The 27,416-nt window shown below is 44.7% G+C and overlaps 1 protein-coding gene across 2 annotated transcripts in view; it reads right to left on the reverse strand.

Annotated features, from left to right (window-relative positions):
- The window catches only part of Fli1 (Fli-1 proto-oncogene, ETS transcription factor), an 88,104-nt gene that overhangs the window by 21,060 nt on the left and 39,628 nt on the right, over positions 1 to 27,416 (reverse strand). For both annotated transcript variants that reach the window (XM_028776207.1, XM_028776208.1), the window contains exon 2: positions 3,689 to 3,900. In XM_028776207.1, coding sequence (XP_028632040.1) covers positions 3,689 to 3,900 — 212 coding nt within the window. The remainder of the gene's footprint in view (positions 1 to 3,688; positions 3,901 to 27,416) is intronic.

Here is a 27,416-nt window from a genome sequence, read left to right on the forward strand (position 1 = left end):
TCTCTCTCTCTCTCTCTCTCTCTCTCTCTCTCTCTCTCTCTCTCTCTGTATTGTGTGTATAAATATATGCATGCATTTCTATGCTGGTGTACAGGCCTCTGGAGACCAAAGGACAACTTTGGGTGTCATTCCTCAGAAGCCATTTACCTTTCTGTGACATAGGGTCTGCAGCTTACCTAGTAGGACCAGTGAGCCTAGGAGATCCAGCTGTGTATGCCTCCTCAGCAGCTGGGATCACCAGTGCATGCCACCATGCCTGGTGTTTTTACGTGCCATTTATTTCATGTAGTTAAGTAATACTAAGTTAATGCTAGACATCTTTCTGAAAGTCTTTGATCCTGTCTCTTTATTTTTTGTGCTTTGAGGGTATTGATTAAGTGCAGGCCATGGTATGCCTTCCTGGTTGGCTCTAGACTCCACTAGATCTTTGCTTCAGCACAGTAGGTGAGACTGTATACCCAAAGCCAGGTAAATATTCATCGAGCTTATGGGGATACTTACACAGGCTTCTTCCAGCTAGTGTCTGTGTGACCAACACTAGGCATGACCTGGAAAATGGATCCAGAGTCTTTTTCCTTGAAGGATTTTCTTAGCTTTGAAACAGTATCCTGGAGCATCCAGGAGTTCCCAGGGCAGGGAGGGGTCAGTGAGCTCAGTGATACAGACATGCTAGGAGGAACCCATGCTTCAAAAGCACAGGGCGAACTCAGCAGAGCCTGGGCTGTCCTGCCTGGGCATTGTTACAGTGGGGAATCATCCATATGGACATCTGTTTCTCAGATTCTCAATCTGAAATACTGTTTGGGTACTAACATGAGGCCACAGATGGAAAATTCCATACCTGATTCACGAGAGAGTCCACAGTCCAAATGCAAATTCACCTAACTATCGTTTTACTGTTGGGCACTGAGCACACATGCATATAAAACAGTGACTATCATACTTAGATAGATATCTGTTACACTGTGTGTAAACAAACATTCTAAAATCTGAAAGAACATGAAATACATGTCAAATGCTTCAGGTAAGGGAGACTCCATTCATATCTACATGGCATGGTCTTGAAGAAGCAACTTGACCTCAGCCTGCTTTGCTGTGTCCCATTTAGCCTTTTCTTTAACAAACACATGAGTCCTGCTCAGTGAGCAAAAGCCCTGCCTAGATTCTAGTGAGGGAGGAGACAACTTGAATAACCCACCAGGGAAAGAGAGTGATAGGGTACCAGTTTAGATTAGGGGAGTGCCAAGGACTTTGAAGAGTTGGTACATGGGCAAACACCCAAGAGAACCATACGAATAAATGGAGGAGAAATGTCCTAGAAAGAAGGAACCTGGGGAAGATAAGCTGAGGTAGTGGTATGCTATGGTTTCCAGGAGCAACTAGAGTCTTGTGTGATGGTGTAGAGGAAGGCAGGAGTCAGGGAGTACCTGGGACACATGGTGGGACTTAGCTAAGCCTTTAGATGCTATCATAAGAGGTTAAAGGTTTTTGATCAAGGTTACTATTCTGAAAGGATAGATGACTTTCACTGTTGCCTGTTGAGAGAATAAGTCTCAGGCAGGGAAGGGGAAGAGTGGAGCACGGGATGGCTCTGTAGCAGCTGGGAGAGACACTATGGGCTTGGCAGGGAATGATAGCTTGGATACAGGGTACAACAAGACTATAGACTCTCTAATATTAGGATCTATATTTTTCACTAGGGAGCAGGAGCACATTGTGGAACAGGCAAGTTGGGAGTCATTTCTGAACTGGCCTCATCACCGGAAGGTGCTGGCAGAATGAGATCATGGTGCAGAACCATGATGCATAGGCAGAGAGGGAAGGGCAGCAAGATGCCTAAGGAACCAGAAAGCCTGGGCTGGTGCCAACTTGGCCTCTCTTGGCTTCCTTTCTATATGGTAACAGGGTGAGAATATTGGCCTCCTGGGAGAATAGTCGGGGAGAAAGATACAAGACTGGATAAAAGTGATAGACTATACTCTGAGACTGGACTTACTGGAATCATGGCATAAGCATCATTCTGCGTGGAGGGGCTCAAGACCTCTGAGCTTCTTAACCCTAGACCCTGGAAGGGTGACCAAGATCCCACTTCCTGGTTTTAGTTAATGGGATAGAAGAGTGGCAGGGCTGAGGGTTCTGGAATGGAGATTTGAGACGGCTGCAAGGAGGAACTCCCTTGCAGCAGCCCCAGCAGCCCCCTCCCTCCTTCCTCTTGCCTCTCTCTGGACTGGTTTCCTCCATGACTCACTTTCACAGTTAAGCCTCCTGGAGAGGATGTCTAAGCCCCAATTCCAGCCCCAAATCCTCTCGGCTTTGGCTTCCTAAACCCAGTAGACATTTTAATCTAGAGATCGTACCACTTGCTCACAGAGGACCCTAAAGGACATCCCTCCTCAAGGTAGCACCCCTTCCTACTGGCCTATGGCTGCGAATTGCATCTACTTCTCAAAGGTCCACACTCAGTACCTTGCAGTTCCCACCTCGCGATGTTTATTAAGCCTAAGGTCCTGTAACTATCCCTTTGATACGCTCTTTATGCATCCCTCCTGAGTTTCTGTCATCATTACTGTCACCCTAGCCCAGAACTTTGATTTCTTATCTGGGTTATTTCAGTCACTTCTTATCGTTCTTCTACTCCTATCCCCAATCCCTGCAGGACAATGATTGTCACCTCATCAGCTTTAACTCATGGGTCTGATGACAGTGTCCTGGCAGTACTGAGGGTCAGCCACTGCTGGTGGAATAAGCTGGATTCTTAGCCTATCAACCAAGCCCTTGCCTTTTACTTACTCGCTTGCTTTTACTTTCATGTTCTTTTGCTTTAGGGCAGGGTGGATTACCTGTGAATCCACAGGGAATTATCAGGTAATGAACTAGGCTAAAGTTTTCCCTTTTGTGTCTCTTCGTATAGGTCACTAACATTGTTGAGCACTTTGGAGCCACAGACAGTGTCCTGGGTTCTTCCTTTACAACGTACTAGATAAACACGTTAAGAAGTAGGTGTTCTGGCTCTGGATTAGACAAGAGAAAGCTGGCACTCACATAAGTTTAGATAATTTAGGCAAAATGTAAAGGTAGTCCCTAACGCTAGGGCTACCTGACAATGAGTTTGTTCATCTTGCTTCAGTGTGTTCCTTATCCCTGAATTCCCCTTCCCAGTTCCATAAGCAAGGTGGTACCTGGCCGTTCCTAATGCCCCTCACACACACACACTTCCCATGTGTGAGGCTAGCTTCCTAGCACAATGTCTATCTTTCTCACCACTTTCCCACTTTTACTGGAAGAATTTTTGGGTCACCTTTGCTCTGGTTACTGCCATTCAGAGATGTTAAAAACATCCTCAACAGCACAGGAAGAACATCTTACTGCTATACTGTTTTCCTTGTGGGACTGGACCTAGGGCAAAGCCTGATACTAAGAACAATGAGTATCTGCAGTGGGGTCTTGGGGCCTGACCCTAACTTGACTTCTGTGGGCTACATCTGGACCCTGAGAGCCGGGTGGGCTTTCTGATTCCACTCTACTCAGTTCTGTAGAGCTTCATTACCTCAACTGACTAGGAAATGACACACACTCTCAGGTTAGCCCCAGAATCTTTGTGCAGATAAGTTTGACAGGGTGGTCCTGGGAGGAATTGTGTTTATGCTACCCCAGCCTCATAAGGATTGGTCAACTCTGGCAGGCTCACCTGGATCCATTCATGTGGTCATACTCCCGCTTGACATTGACCCTCACTGGCTGGTTGATCCACTCCTGCTGTGGTGGCAAGGGGTTGATTTTGTGGGGCTGCCCGTAGTCAGGACTCCCCGAAGCAGTCATGTCTGCCTTGGGGAGATGGGCTGCCGCTCCGTATGCTGAATCAAAAAGGGACTGGTCGTCACTCACCACTGACAGAGCCTCCTGCAAGAGGGGAGAAGAGACAGGAAATTCAGTATCAATTGTCACCCATGCCAGCAACACCCCTACTCTAAGATATCACGGTGACACTGGACAGCACTCATGAATCCACAGTTGTCCAAGGTAATAGATTCACAGTCAGGGCAGGCTTACCCCTGCGTGGGTAGAAAGGAGTGTGAACATTGGAATGGAAGAACACTAGAAACAGGTGTACTTGTTAAGTGTGCAAGCTAGAAGCCCCATAAAGGAGAATGAATGTTGTAACAATGGTTTAACAGGTGGTACCAGTGTTGGTTCTAGCTTTGAGACATAGACAGCTGCACATTTTACTAACTGTATGGCATAGTCAAGTAGCTAGGAGAGATGAAAATGAGAATTTATTTCACAAGTGAGATCATGGAGAGCCACCAGAGAGTTTGTCTAGACCTGAGCTGCATAAGGGAGTCAGGGAACCCAGAACTTCAGCTAGTCAATTTTGTTGTCCCAGTTGGTAAGAATGAATAGTTCTTTTCTTTGCTAGTTTGCTAGGTGACATAAATAAACAACTCTGGTCCAAGTGTTTGGTAAGAATGAACAGTGGTGTGCTGAGGACTCTCTATCGGGTGTGAGTATGTCCGGCAGATCTTAGTGTTGATGGTTCATCCAAATAATTCAGGAGGAAGCTCAGATATATAGAAAAGACAGTAAGTAAGTGTAAGGTCTCTCTGTAAGAGACCATGGTTTCCCAATTCATATTGTCCTATCTCCTGACTCAGGTGAGGCTTTTGGTAACGGGTTAAGAAAAGTAGTCTTACTCTTTCAAGAGATCGTGTGCTGATAGAAGCACGGAGACAATATCCTCCCACTACTCCAAATCACATTTAGCCAGAGGGATCCAAGGCTGGGGTACAACATTCACCAGAGCCAAGTAGTGCACAAAAGAAAGCTGGTCATGTTTCAGAAAAAATGGTAGCAACCTATAATCACCTCATCACCTATGTGTTCTATTCCATGTAATATGATTGTGAAGGAAAGATGGAACAATCTATGGGAAATAGCTATAGCAACACTAAGCACAGAACAATACTCCAGAAAGACTAGCAATGATGACCATTTGTGTTCAAACAAGGGTTCTGTTGGGTTCTTGTTCTATGCCGGATTCTGTTTCCTCTCAAATCTATATATCAAATTCCTAACCACCTGTAGCTTATATTATGATCCCACTTGGAAATAAGGCCTTGAAGGATATGATTAATTTGAAATAAGAATGTGAAGGTGGGCTCTAAACTCAACTGACTCATTATAATAAGAGATTTAGACACACAAAAACCCTAAGGATGGCTGTGTGCTGAGGACTGACCATGTAAGGCATGTAGGGAGAATGATTATCTGTAAGCCAGAGCAAGAAGCCTCAGAGGAAGCCAGCCCTGCTGGCACTCTGACCTTGGATTTCCAGTTTTCAGAACTGTGAGCAAATAAATTTATGTTGTTTAAACCACTCGGCCTGTGGTGTGTTGCTATGGCAACCCTGCCTTTACTTAAGAACAGAATGATAGATGATGAGACCCTTTTAAATCTTGAGGTTTGCCTACTCTCCCTACATAATTCATATCTCTGCCTGGAATGCCTTCTCTAAAACAAATATCCTTGCTATGTCTGGATGTCCTTCATTCAGACCTAAAGGCTGCTGGGACCCTTCTGGTTTCACCTGCTGTCCCTGGGTAATGTCAGGGGAATACTGTGGCTCTGGGTTCATTTGTATTTTGGTTCTTAGATCCATTCTTCATTTCAGTGAAGGTTCTTCTCCGGCTTCACATCCCAAACACTTAAAGTTTTACATGGACACCTAGTATATAGCTCCAAGTCGAAAACCGTGAAGTTATGGCCTTTCAGAGGGCTGAGCATGAATCTTTGACATTATATGGGTGCCACCCATGATTCATTAGTCTCCCTTTGGAAAAAAAAAAGCAGAACAAACCCCAGATCTGTTGTAGATACATATGACATCTAAGCAGATTTCTTCTGTAGAGAACAGACTATGCCTGTGGTTAGTCATGAGTCAGTCTTGAGAGTTCCAGCAAAATCATACAATGTCAGAGTTGAGGACATCTGGGAAGGAGAAGTGGACATGGGGATGCTGTGGTGTAGGGAAGGTCCTGTCATCACTGCCATCCAAACAGGGAAGTCAAAAGCAACAACAGGCAGGATCATTGAGCCCAAGGAGGACACACAGATGGTACAGCCAGGACCTACAGCAAAGAGGTTGTACCAGGGAACAGGAGGGAGAGCTAAGGCTTCTAGGCTTGTCAAGGAAGTGAGCTGTGCAATGAGAAGAAATACAGCAATGTATCATGGGGCCGGGCTCAAGAACAGAAAGGGGATGGGACCAGTTAGAACTCAGTTTAGGACAAACATTTCATTTAAAGCAGAGCCAATCAAAGGTGACTTAGCCAAGAGGCAGCATCACAGGAAGAGAGTATCCCAAATACTCCCCAAATGCCTCACACTTCTGATCCTTGAACCTACCAGGTGCATGTGCACAGATAGGTCTCTCCTCACACTCTCTTACCCTCCCCCAATCTCCTGATCCCAATCTCAGGCCAGATCCCATTCCTCCAAAGGCTGTGAATACAGCTTATATCCAGCCATTCTTACCCCCCAAGAACTTGCTGTATGTCTACCATGGAAAACCCGGTGAACTTGGGACACACAGGTTATTCTTGATGCTGCTAAAAAACTAGGTTTCTTACCCCTGTGTGGTACTCAGCTGTAAGATTTCTTAGCACCTCCTTAATGATCACTAGAAGGAAGGCCAGAACAGGCTCAGGAGTTGGTTCCTTAGAAGCAGCTTTGCATTCCACAGTCAGGATGCCCTGGTCCCTCACCCCTGAGTTGTTGACCTCAACCTGAGGGTGACACATGGTCCCTACCCCAAGTTGTTAAATATTCTAGCACACTGGTACCCTGTGGTGCCCTCTTTACCTAGAGTTCTTTCAGAGAAACTGCTTGAGAAGCTCTGAGCCAAAGCAGTGGAGTGCTAGAGCCCAGGGAAATACTTCCCACAGTCCTCTTACAGCTAGGAGATATATACCATCAATGGCTGATACATATGCTCTGATGAAGGCTGCCTTCCTTACCTAGTACAGATAAGGTTAGGTTCTCATATCACTTCAAATAAACTGGGTCTTAAATTATAGGAATATATAGAAACAGTAGACAATTAGCAAAGCCCTTACTAATTGTGAAATTATGTTTACATGAAACATCTAATTCAGCCATCCAAGCAATATAATGAGAGATGTTTTCACCCTTTTTTTTTAGGTGATAAAATGGATATTCAGAGAAGTGAAGCAACTTGTTCGTGCACACAGAAAATGAAGATGATGTAGGGTTTCCATCCAGGCCTTCTGCTTGGGCACAGAACCACTGCCACTCATTGGTTCCTTTCTGAGAGTGTTTATTTTCCCAGTTAGACAACTGGCCCTTTGAAAGTGACTTTTGCGGGTTTTGTAACTTCAAGCACAGTCTTTGGAGCCAGGGAGGCTCTAAGTGCCAACCTAAACTTCATCCGTTGTTCCTTTAGTTCCCAGTGCAATGACTTTATACTGTAGGATCCCCGTTTTCTCATCTGTAGCTTGGGGATGTCAACTAGCTCTAACCTGGTAGGTTGTAAATGGAAATAAAATGATGTATTCTGAGTAAACTGCCTAATTGCCTATTCAATGTTCTTGGGACATAGTAAATAATTACATATTTAGATTTAAAGCCAGTGCCAAGAGATGGCCTGAGAATGTTTGGGGCCAAGATGATGAGGAAGGGATGGACCAGATGGTGCCTGAGCAATGCTTCTTTCTTCTCTGTGCCTTTTCTCTAAAGGCTCAAGTAAAGAGGCCAATTTGCTTGCCTCCTCCTCCTTTTCCTTTTCCTTTTCCTTTTCCTTTTCCTCCTCCTCCTCCTCCTCCTCCTCCTCCTCTTCCTCCTCCTCCTCCTCTTCCTCCTCCTCCTCCTCTTCCTCCTCTTCTTCTCTTCTTCCTCTTCCCCATCATCATCATCATTGTCATCATCATATCTGGGACAGCCTTCTCTTTGATGCCCTTAGACATCAGGTCCCAGGATGTAGCCTTGGGACTGCAGGGCTTGCAGTAGCCACAGGGCTTACAGCAACAGCACCAGAGTATCTTGGCTGAGCCACAGTGCTAGCCTCCTTGGTCCTACAGCCTGCAGATGGGCATTTCAAAAGTTCCAAGCCTCCATATGCATGTGAGAGAATTCTCCTAATAAGCCTATCTATAATCCAGTCATCAACCTCTCTCTCCTATTGGTCCTGTTTCTCTGGAAATTCTAATTCAGATGGGCAGCTAGCTCCAAAGAACAAGGCTAAATTCCTCCCCAAAGAATGAAGAATAAGTCAGGCCTTAGAGACTCTGTTATCTATTCTAGGAAAATCCCTATATATTCTCAATATCTCTTCTATTTTACTTTAACCACAATCCTTCAGTACTGGGCATGGTGTCCCCACGTGGAGAAGCATGCTCTGACATTTTCAGGTGGAACAAGCCGCTTCCTTTCTAGAATTCCTGTATCACAATAGCATCCCCCCCACACCCTGCACAGATACAGCATCCTGTATTTCCATAGTGATATCATACCAGACTTTCAGTCATGAACCATCATTTCCCCTGAGTTCATGAGCTTATTTATTTTCTGATTATTATAGTTAAACCTTTATGTGACATGACATTATTCCATTCAAGTCTCACCTCCTTTGCTTAGAATAGCACCTGGTACCTAGTAGAGAGGACTTATGAATGAGAACTCATTTGACTACTACTTACGAACATTCATCTAACTTTGCATGTTTTAAATGGTTCCAACTCTTGGTTGGATTCAGATGGGAATGTCATGAGAGCAGGCATCTTTTGCCTTGTTACCAGGGTGGCCTCAAAATCCTGTCCAGGGCCCAGCATGTTAGACGCTCACTGAGTGTTTGTTGGATGCATGGATTAGGTAGAAGGTATTTGAGGATAACTCAGCAGACCTGTCTGGGAAGCAAGTAGATACATCTGAATCTTATGTAACTCTCTGACCATGCATGGCCATTTTTCAGGACTATCCTCAAGTCCTATGCTATCATTCATATTCTTTGTAGAGAAACTTTGCATAAGGAAATCAAGTGGTTATTGAAGACTTGTAGTCCTCTTCTCACCCGATTGCTATTCTCTTGAGCAAAGGACATGGTCATTTTAAAGTCTACTATGTCTTCTTAAAGTCTACTATGTCATCTAAAAGTCTACTATTTTATCCTTTTCCCCTTTTCCCCATGGTTGATGTTGTTTCTTTGACAGCACCTTCCCTTCTGAATAGCTCTCTCCTCTCTCTCTCTCTCTCTCTCTCTCTCTCTCTCTCTCTCTCTCTCTCTCTGTCTCTCTCTCTCCCTCCCTCCCTCCCTCCTCCCTCTCTCTCTACTTCCCTTCCTTCCTCCTGCCCTCCCCTTCTCTTCCTCTCTCTCCCTCTCTCTCCCTCCCTCCTTCCTTCTCTCCCTATCTCCCTCCCAGCCACCTCTCCTTCTTACTGGCTTGGGGACTTCCATTTTCATGCCCTACCTCTCCTAATGCTGACCAGAAACCCTTGGCAAACTCTTAGCCTTGGCTTTGTTTGAGGCAGGAAAGAAGAAAGCACCACCTATAAATCCCTGTCACAGTTGCTTGCAGGATGCTCACTAAGTCTTACATGCCCAGGAGCCATTGGAAATAAAGTCTGGCATTCTTAAGAAATACTGACATAAAATAAGAGGTCATTTTTCAAAGGTTAAAAATCTAGTAGTTGAAGATAATTGTTAGATTCTGAAACAAGAATATGCTGGTCTCCTAAACAGTGTCTTACTATTCTGCATTTCCAAACTTCATTTCAAGAGATGGACGCTGTTCCCTGTAGGCCTCCTCTTTGTCACCTCTCTAACTTGATTTCAGGCCTCTAGGTGGCAGAGACAAATCTCTTTCAGTGACTCCCCAAAGGAGGGAGGAGGCAGCCATGGCCAAAGTAATGCACAGTAGTGCCTGCTTGCATATACTGTTTACACAACACAAACTTGGCAATTCCAGTAGAAGCCATGCAGGGATCTGATTTATTAACAAAAAAATCACTTATTTTGGAATTTGTTGCATATGAATGTGTGCGTGTGTCCATACATATATACATATATCCATTTATTCCCTTTAAATTCACAAATACATCTTCTACCTTTTCTTTTCCTTAGTTAAGTTAGCAGATGCTTTTCATGTCAGCTAAAGAATAATGAAGCGTTGTCTTAGGATGAAGGAAGAGCCATCAAGTCTGCCCCTGAACAGCTTAGCTAAAACAGACATGGGAAAACCACCAGAGAGCAAAGACAGCTATCCAGAGTGTCCGGAGATCTCTATACTCTATTCAGGACTATTCCAAAGAAATTTTCCTTCTAAGAGCAGGAAGACTGAAACAAGATTCACCATTCCCTTGACAGAAGAGAAGTCCTAGGTTTCTTTCCCATTCTCAGCCCTATTAAGCTGAGTTTTCATTTCTAACTGAGAGAAGGGTACAAGACATGGGGCAAAAAGGTAGTAACCTCCCAAAGACTCATCCTCCCCCCGCCCCACTTTTTTTTAATTTTTGTCCTTCTCTGGACCTTGAAAGGACAATTTCAGTGGCTGATGAACCTTGCTGGAGGTGATGAGGAAAAGGAATCTCAAGGTTCCCTGTTGCTACTTGTTTTCAGTGGGTCCACAGAGCTGCTCCCAGACTAGTGCTCTGCAAAGCTAATCTCTGGCATATCCGATACTCAGGGTCACCATGGGGAACACAGGAGCTTTGGCATTTTATTGCATTCTTTGCATAATGACATGAACTTCCTTCTCTTGTCAACCTGAGGGCATGCAAAATGCTGACCACTCTCTCAGGAGCAGAGCTTGCTGCCTTCATTGCTTTGGGAACATCAGCTTAGAGTGGGAGTCTTCAGGGCACAATGAACTTCCAAGAGAGACCCCCCACTGTGCCCTAGGGCAAGCCTTCTGATTTCCCCTTCCTCATTAGTTACTATTAGCTTTGTGCCTGCTCATTATTTCTGTCTCCTAGAGGTCCAAGGGGGAAGGAATGAGAAGATAATGGAACGAGGGATAAGGAAAAACACGTGAAACACCTGTCAGTCACCAGTTACTAAACCTTAGTTCTATTTTCCCTAAATGGCTATCTCAATATCTACAGTCTTGTCTCCTCCATTAAGAGCCAGAGTCTATTTCTCTTCCCTTTTCTCAGTAACTTTTCTATTTCTGTTACCAAAATACCTGTCAGGAAGCAAATTAAAGAGAGAAGGGTTTATGTTGATTTGTAGTTTAAGGTGATTCTGTTCATCATACTGGGGAAGATATGGTGGTAGTAAAAAAACGAGGTACCTGGTTACATTGCATTCATGGTCAGAATGCCAAGAAAGACAAGTGCTAATGCCCAGGTTGCTTTCTCCAGTGGGATCTTGTCCAATGAGATGGTGGCACTCATTTCAAGTTAGAGCTTCCTTCATCAGTTATACCATTTCAGAAGTATCTCCACGGACACACCCAGAGACACATTCCCATGGAGACTATAAATTATCCGGATGACAACGCAGGTTAACCATTGCACCCTTGAAGCCAGATGGAATTTTCATGGCTGCTTCCACAAATTCAGTGTCGTAGAAGTGCTCTTGTTTGACCTCAGAGGCTAGATGATAAAAAGTACTAAAGCCCTCACTCACGTCATATTAGTCCTTGAGAATCAGCATCATGTTATGAGGAAGCCCAAAGGAGTTAATAAATCTGCGTGGAAAGGACCACATACCCACACAGAGAGGACCTGAGGTCATCCACCAGCCACCAGCCACCAGCCACCAGCCACCAGCCACCAGCCACCAGCCACCAGCCACCAGCCACCAGCCACCAGCCACCAGCCAGAACTGACCTCCAGATTATAGCAGCAAACCATTAAGCAGAATAGATGGAGCCCCTGTAGTTGGTTCAAGCCTAGGCTACAGGTGTGAGCCACCACACATGACTATTTAACCTTTCTAGTTTAAAAGTGTGAGCCAGGTAGCATTGATGGACACCTTTAATCCCAACACTTGGAAGAAGCAGAAGGATCTCTATAAGTTTGGGACTCATTTGTGTGTGTGTGTGTGTGTGTGTGTGTGTGTGTGTAGCCATAGAAACTGGAAATGTTCTATAGCTAATTGGTGGCTAGAGAATTCATACTTCTAGGATATAGATGGTGATTGAATATCCCTTTACTATGGTTTTTGACATGGCAGAAGTCATCACCAGGATGGACCAGATGGAGAAACTGAGGCACAGAGAATAACCATTCTAGGTTCATACAGTGAAAGGAAATCAGTGTTGGGATAAACTCCCCTGACAACTATATTGTAAAATTACTCTCTAACAAAGGACAACATAATGGATGGACATCAGGTGGACAACAGCCATGGTTGTAGCACAGAAGCACAGTCCTTACCAAGGTTAGTAAAACCTTATGCTCATCTCCAGTGCCATAAAGCCAGCACCAAACAGACAAGGACAACTTTTTGTTTGTTTGGTTGGTTTGGTCTTTCAAGACAGGGTCTCTCTGAGTAGCCATGGCTGTCTTGGAACTTGTAGATCAGTCTGGCTTTAAACTCACAGAGATCCTTCTGCCTCTGATTCCCAAGTGGTGGCATTAAAGGTGTGCACCACCACCACCACCTGGCTCACACTTTTAAACTAGAAAGATTAAATAGCCATGCGTGGTGGCTCACACCTTTAGCCTAACACTTGGGATGCTGAGGTTAGAAGGACTCAGAGTCTGGGGACTCATCCTAGGTTACTTAGCAAGATCTGTCTCAAAAGAGTAAAACTAGGGTAACTATTATTTGATGTTCCCAAGAAAATTTTGTAACCATGGCCCTTTAACATGTAAGTTGGATCCTCATGCTACTGAAATGGAAACCAAGCCTTAAGGAGACATAAGATTTGTCTGGGGCTCCTCAGCTCCAGAATGTCTTCTCCAGTTGCCTGACTTCAGGAATCACACTCTCTGCAGCCATTTTCAGTTTGTCCTCTCTAATCCCAAGGTGCACACACACAGACAGACCCTTCTCAGAACCTTGGGAAGCTTAGCCTACTCTAGTCATCTTCTTGGTCACCAAAGCCCCTTTTGAGACCCTCTCTCTGCTAAGCTTTGAATGTGTCCCCTGCAGTTCTGCCTTCAGGAATGGATCACAGTCACTCTTGTAGACATGGATTAGTCACAGGGGCACCCAGTTCAGGCCCTCTTACTCCCAAGTGCTTCTCTCTCAGGCTCACCCACTCTTTTCTCCTCTACTCTGGTTCTTTCTTCTGTTTCTCTCTTCTGCCACCTAGCACGTGACATCAGCACAAGGCGTCCTCTCCAGATCATGCCCGTTAGCATTACATCTTCCAGTCTGCAGAACCCATAAGGCCAGTCTTTTTATTAGCATAGCCAGCCTGTGGCTCTGTGCTAGAGCACTATGAAACATTCAAAGACACCATCCCTGTCTCAAATTGTCACTTGCTGGGGAGGGGGCTTCTGCAGTGGATGGTCCAGAGAAAGGGGATCTGTTGAGATTGCAGTGCCAGTGTGATTCCTTGCAGAGGAAAGGATTTCGTTGGGATTAATAAATTAGGAGGATGAGCCTAAGTGGGTCCAGAGGACAATCTCTGAGACCTCTCAGGGTATGCTATACATCTGGATCCAAAGCCCAGACCGCTTCTGTCTCCCCCATCAGCTGCTTCTCAATTTCTCTCCGGGTTTGTGTGTGCCCTTGCCTGTTGATTTTGAGTTCTCGCCATCACTTTTTGACTGTAACCACATTTAAAGGGCATTGCTAAAGATCAAAGTTAAACTCTCCTCCCACAGTGCATGATCATACTGCCGAAAAGAGAAAAAAAAAAAGCGCTGAATGTGGAAACTCACAGGATGGGGGATGCAAGACCTGTCTGGGTCCCAAGAAGAGAATGTTTTGTGCTACTGTTTTACTTTCTGTTTATCTATCTATCTATCTATCTATCTATCTATCTATCTATCTATCTATCTTGGTTGATGCTAGATATCCTTCTTGATCACTCTCATTTTTTTAATTGAAAAAATTTTATGCAATATGTTTTGAACATATTATTTGCCCTTCCTCCTCTTTTTGACCTAGCACTCAACAGTTTGGCAAGACTGGCTGGCTGATGAATTCCAGGAATCCTCTTGTCTCTGTGTCTCTAGAGTTAGGGCTATAGACATAGGCCTCCTCATCTGGTTTTTATGTGGGCGTTGGGGAACTGAACTTGGGTCCTTATGCCTGCACAGCAATTCAGGTATTGACTAAGCAACCTCCTTAGTCCCTGCTTTCTATTTCATTTCAATGAATCTGAGCATGCAGAAATCTGCCTTTTTAAGAAGGCAGTGGAGACACAGGGTTGATAAAGCCCTGTTGGACTTAAATCAGTGGTTTTCAGCCTTCCTAATGCTGCAACCCTTTAATATATGGTGACCCCTCCCAACCATAAAATTACTTTTGTTGTTACTTTCATTATTGTAATTTTGCTACTGTTCTGAGTTATAACGTAAATATCTGTGCTTTCCAATGATCATAGATGACCTCAAAAGGAGTCATGACCCACAGGTTGAGAACCACCGGCTTATGGTCTCCCGTCTGACAATTAGGGGACAATCTCTCCAGATAACATAAGTGGAGGTGACCTAAAGTGGACTTCCACAATGCTGTGGGACTGGGCAGGATGAAGGCAGGTTGTTGACTGACTGTGGTTAAGAACTTTGAACTATCCTTCCCTGTTCTGCCAGGCCTGATACCAGGAAGGATTTGAAATCTTGAGTGCTACAGGAGGTGATAATAAAAGAGAATTCTCAGTGAAGAGAGTGGAATCAGGAACCACAGGTAGGTCTGGCTCAGGTGAGTTACATTTGGGGGGCTGCTGACACATAGCAGGAGGAATGATTTCTTTCCATCTTGCTGTAGGACTCTGTCCTGCCTGTTTTCTCCAGGTGGCAGTATCAGTACCTGGTATATGAAATACCAGAGAACTGGTTGCTTGTCCCCTCCAAAAGCCCAATCAGATCTGAAGAGATAACTGAAGACCTTGAAGACAAGAGGAGAGAAAGAAGCCATGTAAACCTTCAAGCCTGCTCCCTCCTCAGGGGCAGATGCTTGTCCATCAGGGGAGTGACATGCTTGCTGCCAGTTTGCTTAAGCATTGAGGAGAGGGAGATATGATAGGTAGTTGGAATCCTGGGGTACTGCTCTGACCCCTGTGGCCATGAGAATTATCTCTTTTTTTTTCTCATATACTGACTCTGATCCAGTCAAGAGAAAAGCAACGTCAGCCTTTCAGATCCTTTACCCCTTCCTTTGCTTGAACACTTCTCAGGATCTAGTAGGTATACAATTTGTTATTCTGATGAACTAAAAAAAAAAACCCAGAGCATTATGGGAAGGGCAGAAATTCTCCCCCACGCCCTGCTCCGCTAACACCTCTACCATCCACTGACATTGTCTTTCTGCACTACAAGCATTTTTCAGGAAGGATTGACCTTTGCTCTCCACCCCAGCCTGGTCCTCTTCTAAAACAAGCCACAACCTTTGGCTATTTCTAATGTGAAGCCACTGAGAGCTCTTGTCAAACAACCGCTCGAGGTCTTTTTCGTAGAAACTACAACCTGATCCCACAGTTTTCTCATGTGGCAGTTACCACGGCAACCAGACTCCTCAGACTCACCGGAAGCCCTGGAGGAAACACACAAGGGGGCCCTATGCTTCCATTCCTTCACAGACCCATGTGGAACTACCTAGGACAGTAATTCTCAACTTGTGGGTCACGACCCCTACAGCGGTCACATATCAGATATTTACATTACGATTCATAACAGTAGAAAAATTATAGTTATGATGTAGCAGTGAATAATTTTATAGTTGAATGTTACCACAACATGAGGAACTATATTAGAGGGTCACAGTATTAGGAAGTTGAGAACCACTGCTATAGGAGGAGGCCGAACCGGCCCCGTGAAGCACATCTCCCTGCTCATAGCAACCGATAACAAGGGCTGAGCCATAGGCTCAGCTGGTATTCTTCTGGGCAACTGCCAATTCAATTGGATGGACTGAGCAGGCTTACCACCAGAGACTCCATGTTACTTCCTTTCGTCCTGAGGTGTGTGGGAGACAGATCCCTGAATCCACTTCTCAGGTCTTCCTGGCTCTTTACTCTGTATGATTCACGGCTGGGAGGCAGGCTTGGTGATCTCATGCCCATCAAGTGGGGAGGCAGCTCAGCCTTGAGTCCTAAGGGGGCAATATTTCTAGCTAGCACATCTGGATGAACCATTCTATCCAAGGTGTTTAGTTTTGCTCTGGCCCCAGGGCATATGGTTACCATATTGTTACGGCAACATGTGGCAAACTCTTTGCCGATGGGAGGAACAGAAGGAGGAGGTGCCTGAGGAGGGCCATTTTCTGGACCAGCTCAGCAGCTTGAGGCTCCTCTGTCTTCTGTGCTGCTCATCGTAGTCCTTCTTGTCCGCATCCTTCGTGCCTTCTCCCACCCGTCTTCGTTTCTGCTCCCACCCCACCGCTCTTGCTTCTTCTGCATTCTAATGTCTGGCTTGACAGTTTCTCTTCTCATGTATCAGATCTCCCACCCCCTTTGCCGTCACTTGTCACCTTTAGGTGAATGTGTGACACTCTTGTTTGCTCTTCCCAGTAGTGGTAATTACACAGCTTTCCTTCCTTGAGCTGGACCCCAGGTTTTTCCCTCACCTGGTTGCCTTCTCCGTTCCCTCTGCCGAGCCACTCCCTACCCACTCACAAATAGGTTGTCTCCTCTTGGAAGCTTCCCCTGAGCTTAGTGCCACCATAGTAACCTCTCCTGTGGCCTGAGGTCTGCCACACGCTAGCCATCCACCAACAGTTTGGTGCTTCATCCCTCAGTGTCACGGCTTTTAATTTCCAACTTTGGTTTTCATTGCAGTTTAACATACACTTCCATTGTGTCTCGCTGTCTAGATTTTGTGCGTGCTTTTTTGTAGAGATTATTGTCAATACGTATTACCACTTACTCCCTCATCCAAAATATACAAAGTGACAGAAGATGCTCCAAAGGGCTGACTTGAGAGACTGTATAAAGAGCCCTCTTCATGCTGGCTGCTAGAGAAGCATTCAGCTGTCATCTCAGATTGTGTCTGCAGGGCCAGAATGTCAGAATCTGAATTCTGCACCTAGAGGATGCAAATTCTATGACTTCATGCAAGTTCTTTAATCTCTCTGTGCCTCAGTTTCCTTTTTGGTAATATGTTACTAAACAGTGATATCTAATAATAGCTTCCTAACTCTTGTCAGTCACCCTGTAGATATTCCATAAACATAATCCTGCTGTGATTTATAAGCCCTGCTATGTTAAAAACACCTCATTCGAACGGGTTCATTTCTTAACCCACAACATCAAAGGACCAACTTGGATGATTTGTGAACTCGCTCCCATGGTTTTGAACCTGAAGTCTGCTAGTGCAGAGACCCTACAGTCCCATTTGCCTGGAATATGCTGCTTTACTCCAGCTAGACCTGAAAATGCATAGTAGCACTGCCTCCTTTGACTCTCAGAGTTATGTCAGTGGAGACGACACATTATACAGCCATCTAGTCTACTTGAAAACATGGCTATTTATGTGAATGTTGTCTCTGTGGGCATATCAGCAGCCATCCTTGCTCCGTACTCCAGGGGGAAGGTAAGGGGAACTGAGGACAGCCTGGTGTATCCAGGAGAAGCCAAATGCCCTCTCCTCATGAGGCTCAGACATCATCTCCGGTACACAGCTGGCCTCTCAGCTGGCAGCCACCCTCAAAGCTGTCACCCACTGAGTTGGCCTTTATCCTTGTTTTACTCAAGTGCCAAACCTACTCAGTCTGGCTCCAGGACCTCCTGTCTCTCAGCATCCATCTATAGGAAAAGCAGATATTTTGTGAACAGGTCCTGCCATGGCTTGCCAATGCAAACACAGAAGTGGGAATTGTGTGGAGAAACCATTTTTTTGTCAGCCTCAATAGAGCTGTTTGAGCAGATACTGCAGTTGAAACTCGCTGATGGTTCCTAGGGACTAAGGACTGGTCTAGTTACTTCACAAAAAGCACTTAGTATTCTACTCTTGGAAGCTTCTAGAGATAGCAGACTTGCCCAGCAGAAGCAGTAACTGTTTGTCTGTCTCAAGGACATGTGTCATGCCAGTGGTAAGGTTTAACCCTTTTCATTCCGAAGTTTTATGGGGAACAGGAAACTAATCTAAAAGATGGAGATGAGGCTACCAAGTGTTTTAGTTTCTTAGCTCTGGATTCTATACTTTTTTTTCCCACTCTGAACTCCATTATCTTGGGCCTTAAAGTCACAGACTGTCATATTCTCATATGGCTAATGCTACTTGGTTTTCTGCATGCTTGAGATCTCCCATGCTCAGGATGTTCTGTCTAATTTTTCAGAGAATACCACTCAACGATAGCAACTTCCTCAGCCTTGTCTTTCTTGGGGAGGTGAGAGCAAAATCCCATAAAAGAACACTATGGGTTCTCCCTGTTACCTCTAATTCTGAGCCGAGAAAGGTTCTGCAAACTTGTTTCTTAATTTTGGTTTTGCTGTAGACTATATTTGTTGTCTTCCCCAGATTCCATATCATGTTTTACGTATCATGATGCTATCATGGCTTCTCCAGCCATCCAAGTAAACACTACATCTCAGAGAACAGTCAAGTAGCTAACTCCTGGCCTCTGTCAAGGTGTGAGTTAAAGGGACCGCCAAGGAGGGGGATTTCAGAGGACAAGAGAGCAGTGAGCTGAGCAGGAATGTGAACACTTCACTGACTAAGGGGCTTTCCTGGTCACAAATAGCTAACAAGGGCCTTGGTGAATATCAACTATCACACTCTACAATACACATGGAGGGAAGACTTAGATCACTACCACTTGACCATTTCTCCCCAGCATTTATAAACTGACAACATGTGATCCTTGAGCTATGTGTTTTGGGGAATAAATAAGGTGAGATGGGTTTAGGGGAACAAAGCACCCATGACTTCACTAGTGAGTGAAAAAGGAGAGAGAGAGAGAGAGAGAGAGAGAGAGAGAGAGAGAGAGAGAGGCATGTATCTTTACTCACTTGCTGTCCCTATATCACACCCTCCTCCATATTATGATGCAGCAAGGTAGAACTCTCCAGATGTCAGTGAAAGGCTCTTAGATGTACCAACCCCCAGAAATAATGATAATAAAAAGAAAACAACAGCAACAACAACAAAACCCCAAACATTTCTTCTGAAGCCTTAAAGCTGTCTCTTTAATGTTCTGAGTAAATATGGTTTAAACTAGAGATTGTGGCTTGGCACTGTAGGTAGCTTAACACCTTACTGGTCCTTCTTCAAGGAGACATGAGTAGGAGAGCAGTAGCTTTGTCTTGTGCAGGTCAGGGACACTGAGGGTCACTGGCATGCTATGTCTGGTAGCACTTCCTTTTCTCCTGTTGGGTTAACAATGCTTGCTAGAAAAACAGATCTGTGCTGGTGCACATCTCCTGCCTCCTCTTACCTTTCCTTCTGGTAACCCCATCTGCCTCAATCCTGGGATGTGGTCCAAACATCACTTAGGCAACTACCCCACCAGCTCAACTCTAACAAGTGTCCTCAACCTGCAGGATGCTCCAGGCTCCCCTGACACTCTGGAAGGAAGACCATGTAAAAGTAACCTCCAAGACCCACCCATCAACACTGAATTAACAGGGAAATGATTCATCTAAACATCTTCTCCTGGAACCCACAGGGATGACTGGACCAGAGTCCAGTGGTAATACAGGGGAAGAGGGTTTCCCCTCCCTCTAGTGGCAGATGAGCCCACGTTCAATAATTTGAATTTAAGTGAATATTTAAATATCTGCTTTGATGTGCATGCATGAAACTGTGTGGGTTAAGTGAGAGAAGAACCTATAAGCTATGAGAGAAACCATATGACCAGAATGTTCTAAGACACAAGATTGAACATGTATATGCTCTTTGATGACCCAACAACATTCAAGAACTTCTCTGCTCTTATTTGTGAACCTCCATTGGGACTCCAACAATCACCAAATAAATGTGAAGACCAAAGGAAGACTCAGATAGCTAGCTCAAGAGCTTCTCTGAGTGCTCTTGTTTGCTGGGCAGGAGAGTTCCAGTCCCTCTTGTGGTGCTCACAAGCTTTGTAGAGCACCCTTGCAGTCTAGCCAGACAGCATGACCACTCTCTGTCTACTCTCTCACATGATATATTCCTAAATAGAAGTTCCCCACTCAGAATATTCTACTTTTCAGTAATGTGAAATCGAAATCCACACACATTCTGTGGAAAATACACTTTCGTATTTTGATCTTTTCCAGGGCTTGGAGTAGTTGGTGCAATCCTCTCTTATAAGATGTTAGCAGAAGCAAGGAGCCATAGCTGCCAGTCAGTCACAGTCACATGATCAGTAGGGAACTGATGGACCCTCTGTAGGGGATTGTGTGTGCTGCTCAGCTGCAAGGCACCATAGGTTACAGGCATTACAAAGCTGCAGACTTCCAATGGGTTTGCAGGGACGCAATTCCATTTCAAATCAGAGAACATCTGTGTGCCACAATTTCAAAAGCCAGCTTTTCTTCCCACCCCCACTACAGACAGGTCCCAGGGACGTTGGTCCCTGTGTGTATGGGATGCAGACACAAAGTCAGGGATGGAGACAAGGAGTCATCTGCTCCTTTATAATACCAAGGCAAGAGAGTCAAGACTCATGTTCCCTCACAGGTAGGGGTGAGAGGCCCAGCCAGAGGGGCTGGCTGTGGCTCAACCAAGGCCCTCCGTTCCTTCAGCAAGAGGAAAATCCTGTCAAAACGGCTTAACGATCTTCTAATATTCCCATGCAATTAAGGCCACATCTGTCTCCCAGGCCCCTGCACTCCTTTGCAAGGGAACAGACAGGAACCAAACAGTCTGTCTTGTCGATCTGGAAGGTAACAAAGAGCTCCATTCATAACTGGAGGCACTTTCTCTATTTTTTTTTTCAAAGTAAAATAGAGTTTTCACTTTGAGAGTAACCTGTGTGGCAAGAAAGCGAAGGATTTTCTCCCCCACTAATAAATCAAATTCAACAGCCTAATAAAATGCTGGCTCCCCTTCCCCCAACCTCTCCTTACCCCTCCCATCTCCTGTCTCTCTCTGCCAGAAAACAGTGGACTAGAGAGGGGTGGGTGAGCCAAGGAGAGAGGGGAAGGTGGGCAGGGAACAGAAGAGAACTTCAGATTGAGGAGCAGAGCTTGTAAGGGCAAGCAGGAGTGTGTGTGCACAGTATGCACATGTAAGAAGTAAGGGTAGGTAGGCAGTCCTGCCTTTCCCCTCTCTTGCTTTACCTACTTTCTCAGCCTTTCTGCGCTTGCTTCCTCCACCCATCCCCACCCATAAAGTCAAGCTCCCACATCTTCCTTTTCCCTGGATGAGGGCAACTGACTCTAGTTGGGAAGAAGTAGGACAAGACTTGCATAGACTACACCTGTAGCTGAAACCCAGCAGGAGCTGGTGCATCTCTCAGAGCGAGGCTATGAGCTCTCCCCTGCCTTTGAAGCCTCCAGAGAGTGAGTTTGCAGGAGATAAAGACTGATAAGCATTGAGTTGGTGCTTATCCGCAGCAAACATGATCTTTTGAGGTTCTTTCTGCACTGGCAGACTCTAATCAGAAAACCGAAGGGAAAATGTGAAACCAAGCCGTACTGGCTGCTGCCTGCTGCCTCTTTCTCTTCTTTTGTTTCAGTTTACACACTGGAAAGCCCAGCAAAGATCATGTCAGACAGGAGTCTAGAGTACATTACTGTAAAGGTTCTGCTTTGCTTATTAACCCTGACTTTAAAAAATATGAAACATCCAAGCATTGAAAACAATTATATAGCCACCATTTTATTGCTGTTGTCAAAAGTGCTTTTACGGTCTTGGCATTATCTGGCCCTCATGATAATTCTAATGCAGGCAGGACAGACGGTGCCTAACTTGGCGCCTGATTTAGGATGCATAGCATCCTTAATGCCGAACAAGTTGAAGTGGCGTGTCAGGAGTACAAACCAGGTCTTCGTAGCTATCAAGATGGGTTCTGTTTATTTTATCCCATGGGGTGGGGGGCTGGGCAATTAGCTAATTAGCAGTGAGAGTGGCCTTGAACTTCAGTGGGCCACCTGGAAGCACTTCAGAAGCTTCAGCACTGGTGGATGGAGTCAGGTGGGGGGTTTTCTGAGCTTTACCTCCCTGAGTAATGAATTTTGGCTGCCCCATATTCCAGTGCACTGGCTCCATGTTATTTCTTGGGGTAGAATGTTGGCAAGAAGCAGAAGATAAAGAGCACTGGGTAAGGTTCTGGAGTTCTGATTTCCAATCAACTATGGGCTCTTGAACAAGCGTCATTCTCGGTATTTCATGGTTTCTGCAATGAGAGTTATGTCACCAGGGCAGGAGGATGGAGCAAAAAGGAGACAACAAAGAGAGTGTCTGGTCTCCTGTGAGCGAGTTTCTAAATGAATTCTCTGAAAATTATGGTACAATAGCAGCAAGATTCAGGTAAAGGGTACCACAGTGGAAGGCTAAGATGAGAAGTACAATGGTAGACCTTGGCTATTCTCACTCATCCCTCCCTGCTCCAGAGTTCAGTGTGCTGCTGTAAGAACCTGACCCAAGAAACCTTTGACAGTCATATATATATCCATAAAGATGGTAGACGGTCACACACATATACATAAAGATGGTAGATGATCACATATATATCTATATAGATAGTAGACAGTCATACATATATACATAAAGATTTTAGGTGGTTTGCAGGCAAGTTTTGATTAAGCAGAACAATCCTGATGGCTGAGTCCTCAACTGTTTATAAAATAAGCTTCAGGAGTCCAGTACATTTGAGTACAAGTAGATTGTCAACTTTACAAGCACAGTGGCAAAAAGGCCTGGGGCTGTCTTGAAAGAAAGCTTCTGGAGGCAAGAAAGTGATTTACGATTCAAGGAGTTATCTTAAGCTCTTCAGTATGCCCTTGATAGAGACCTGTAGTAGCTCGATTAAGACCGGGAGTCACAATGAGTCAACAAGGCTTTCCCTCTATCTCTCTGAATGTTTTACAAAGATATATTTATGTGTTAATTATTTTCTTAAATATTAATTTTATGGGTAAAGAGATAGCTCAGTCAGGAAAGCATGGAAATCTGAGTTCAAACCCACAGAAGCTGTTAAGAGCTAGACAATGGGGCAGAGACAGACCAGTTCCCAGAGGTTAATGGCCAATCACTGAGTCTTACATTCAGTAAGGGCCACTCTCTCAAAAAACTGAGGTGGAGAGCAATCAAGTGAATAAGATGTTGGGCACTGACCTCCAGCCTTCCCATACACACATATGTGTGAGATGTATCCCCCAAATACTACATGCATATGTAAACACAAAGCAAAAATAAATTTAAAAGATAGAAATCAAGAATGCTCACAGATATGTTAATGGTTTGGAAAAAAAGGGTTAGATTCTCACTGATGAATTATTTAAGTCCCTTTATTTCTTTCCAGCGGTACTTGGAACCAAATCTAGAACTTCATGCATGCCATATCATTGAGCTACATCCTCACCCCTTTGTGTTTGCTTCAGGTTAGGTATTGTTTTGTTTGATTTTTTTTTCTGATTTCTTGAGAACATGTCTCCCTATGTAGCTCAGGCTAATCCAACTCATATGCTCATCATCCTCCCAGTTAGGCCCCCAATTGGCTGGGACTACAGGTGTGTGGTATCACATCTGGCTCACTGAACTTCTAAAATTTTGACAGAAGAGAAAAATATCATGCAGTGAAAACTTTGTGCTCTGGCCTGGGGGAGGCCAACTATGGAGAGAGGCAAAGCAAGTTTTTTGTAAAACCGTACTTTGTGCTTCATATGTTATGAGCAGCCAGTGGAGGTATTTGTGACAATGTTTTCAGGGGAGCCAAAGCAAGTGACCATTTCACAGATGACAACATAGCATCAAGCTGGTACCCAGACTTCCTTTCTCAACCACTCAAGCTCCCCTGATTTTCAATATGGTCTCATGTAGACCAGGCTGGCCTCGGGCTCACAACACAGGAATGATCTTGAATCTTGGTCTTCCTGCTTTGTGCCTCTACCTCTTGAGTGTTGGGATTATAGACATCAAACACCACAATTGGTTTTATGCAGCACTGGGGATGGAACCCAAGGCTTCATTCAAGCTAGATAAGAAATCTATACCATGAACACAGCTCCAGGCCCTCTGTCTCTATTCTGTATTAGCTGCCTTTGATCAGACTCTCACCCAGGCTACATGCCATTATCTCTGAGTAGCTTTGTGAATTTAATCAACTGAGCCTGGAAAGCGATTTCAAAAGGTCATGTCCACTTAAGAGTTAAAGCTAATGTGAAAATACATCTCTTGAGTTTCAGAGGGTAACCAGACTACTCTACTTACATAAACCCATACTCTTGGAGAATGTCTGGTCAGGGAGACAGCCTTGACCAGGGTTTGGTAGGTATGCTTCCTTTGGGGCAGGAACTGGGGAGTATAGAGGGATGGGGGAGGTCCTCTTGTTTATGATTTCCCACCTGCATAGATACTGATACAAATAACTGTGCATTTTCAAAGCTCCTAAAACTGTGCTATAAATATTCAACTCATGCAAATATTCTTATAACAGAAAGTATGCACACAGGCAATACAACACTTAAATACTCTTCTCCTCTAACACCTGAGAATCAGTTTCCCACTGATCCCATAAACATCATCAATAAACAAACAAAACAAACACAAAAACCATAATAAACATAACAAAACATATTGACGCTAAAGCAACAGAACATAAAATACTAATACTTGTCTTGCTAAGTCAATAAACAACATGGCATCCTGTGGCATAGCTGCGTCTGTTTTTTTGGTGTTTTAGCAATTGTGAACATTTTTATCTATACTCAGAATATGTCCTAGATGTCTGGATTGGGCATGAGTCCAAAATTCTTTCCAAGTTCCTTTATTCTCAACTGAAGTTGCTCAAGTGATAAACTGACTTGGGATATCAAGTCACCAGGTGAAATATCAGGTATGACAGGCCTATTATCAGCACACCTTTCCTTCATGACTTCTAGGCATTCCAAAGTGACAATGTTCCTACTAGCTCTCAAAAGTGTAGCTCACTAGTGCACATTTTCCATCCAGGAGAAAGTTTCCTAAGGTTCCAGAGTAAGGATTACTGCCTGTTCTAATTTGTAGTGAGTTCTCATTGCTGTGAGCATTTTCAATGAACGAGTACAACTTGTCAGAAAGAAAGGCAAAGTACAGTGTGCTTGACTACATGGGGGCAGGGAGCTGGTGGGACCCAGGGAGTGACTGTGTGTTCAGCTCTAGTAGCTTGCATTTCCTGTTTACTGGGGTTAGGTGAAAAGTTTAAACAGGAAAGACTCAATGCTGCCCTGAACAGTCAGCCTCAGTGATGATGTTCAGGGGACCTCTCTGCCCAAGTCTTGTCTCTGAATTCCAGAGAGAGGGTTTCCCATTAGGAAACCACAGGACCCAGTACCCCAAATTCCAGATGTGTGCCTCAGTTTTCTTTTGCCCTAGTCTTCCTTCAAAACTAGGTAAAGTTGAGAATCTTGAGGAGTCGTGAAAAACTCCTTTCTAAATGCCCACCCCTAGACATTTGGCCACCAGGAGTTCTGGTCACAAAGAGTATTAAAGTTACCTTGTGTGTTTCCCTTCTTGCCAAAATGTCCATCAACTCAGTTACTTGTGAGGTCTATTTCTCTGTCATTGAACTGAACCTTTAAGGAATTCCAAACAACACAGTTGCAACCTTCTGAGTTGAGGATCAGCTTCCTAAAGAATTAAGCTGAATGCTAGCCAGGAGTACATTGCTTTCTCAGATGTCTCCATCATAAAAATGATGTGTTCACCTTGATTCTGTCAATGCAAAGGCTAGCCACCATTACCTGTGTGTAGAGGAAGTTAGCTACCCAGGGAGGAAGCAGAATGAGTCTGGCCTATGTGACTCCTGCTTGTGGTCTCTGCTTCTCTCTATGTTTAATGACAATGGCAGAAGATGCCTTCTCTAAATTTACTTCTTTCTATACTGCTACAATACCAAGAATAAGTGAAATTTGAGGGCTACTCCATACCTCAAGGCTGAACAGGAGTCTCCCTGCACCTATGATTTTATATATATATATTTTTTCACACTAATAAATCAGAGATAAGGATAGGTTCATTCCTCTCCCCCACCCCCAACTTTGCTAGTGAAGAAACTAAGGTTCTAACAGGCTGAGTCTCATTCAAGGTCAAGAGCTGGTAGTGGAATAGTGAAAACTTATCACTCTAGACTCTAGATATCAGGCCCTTTCCAAGGCAGTCAACATTCTCTGGTGCGTTCTTGGTCCAAGAGCACAGAGCACAGTGGTCACGAATACGTTAATTCATTCGCATAGATGCTACTTCAATTTCCCTTTTGATCTTGCCCCCTTGGTTTGGGTAGGCAGTTTTAAGGCAAGATCTTTATCTTCCAGCTCTTGGCTGTTTGAACTTGCAGCAGGGCTCATTAGGTGTCCAGAGACTTTTGCTGATTGATAGCATGCACTGGACATGAGCCTGCTGGCTTTGACATTTTCAAACTGCACACTTCCTTCAGCAACGGCGTGCCAAAGCAATGGGCCTCACTGCCATCTTCTCGAAAGCAGGAAATGAAACTGGCCACTAAGAGCAAGTGACCGCGAGCCAGGGCATTGGTGCAAACCAAGCAAAACACGCTGTCGGCAGCCTAGGTCACAAGGGGGAAGGCATCTCATTTGCAGCTATCTTTGAAGAAATGATCTACTCCTGCTCCTCATCCTGGCTCTGTCAAACCTTCCTGCAGACTTAAGCAGGTTTAACCACACAATACTCAAGCTAAGTCGTGCCTTTTGCTCTAACCTTGGTCTTTGTACCTGCACAAACCCCAGCAACTCTGTTCACTTGGGCTAAATGTTCTGCCTATGTGGCAGGGCTCTTTACTGTGCAACAGAACATAGTTCTCACATTTTCCTTTTTCTTTCTCTTTTCCCACTCTTCCACAGTACCTATCCCTGACCCTAAGTCTTTGAACTATGTCAAATCTCTGGCAATGATTTCAAGAGTTTTTTTTTCCATGTGTGTCTGCAGAGATATTTTCGGGGTGCTTCAGAAAGCTTCTTGCATCTCAGGCAGCAAAGCCCAGTCACTGTCATGTGCTCTGTCACCCTTCTCAGTGTGCTGATGGCAGGGCAGATAGGAGAAGCATGTGGGAGCTGACTAGTCTCTGGAAAAGGACACATCATTTTCAGCCTTTTTAAAATTCTGATAATGGACCATGATGAGAAAGAGAGGGAGAGAGAGAAAAGGACACACACACACGAGAGAGAGAGAGAGAGAGAGAGAGAGAGAGAGAGAGAGAGAGAGAG

Source organism: Grammomys surdaster, unplaced genomic scaffold (assembly GCF_004785775.1).
Source record: "Grammomys surdaster isolate TR1022 unplaced genomic scaffold, NIH_TR_1.0 266, whole genome shotgun sequence".
Classification (NCBI taxonomy): domain Eukaryota; kingdom Metazoa; phylum Chordata; class Mammalia; order Rodentia; family Muridae; genus Grammomys; species Grammomys surdaster.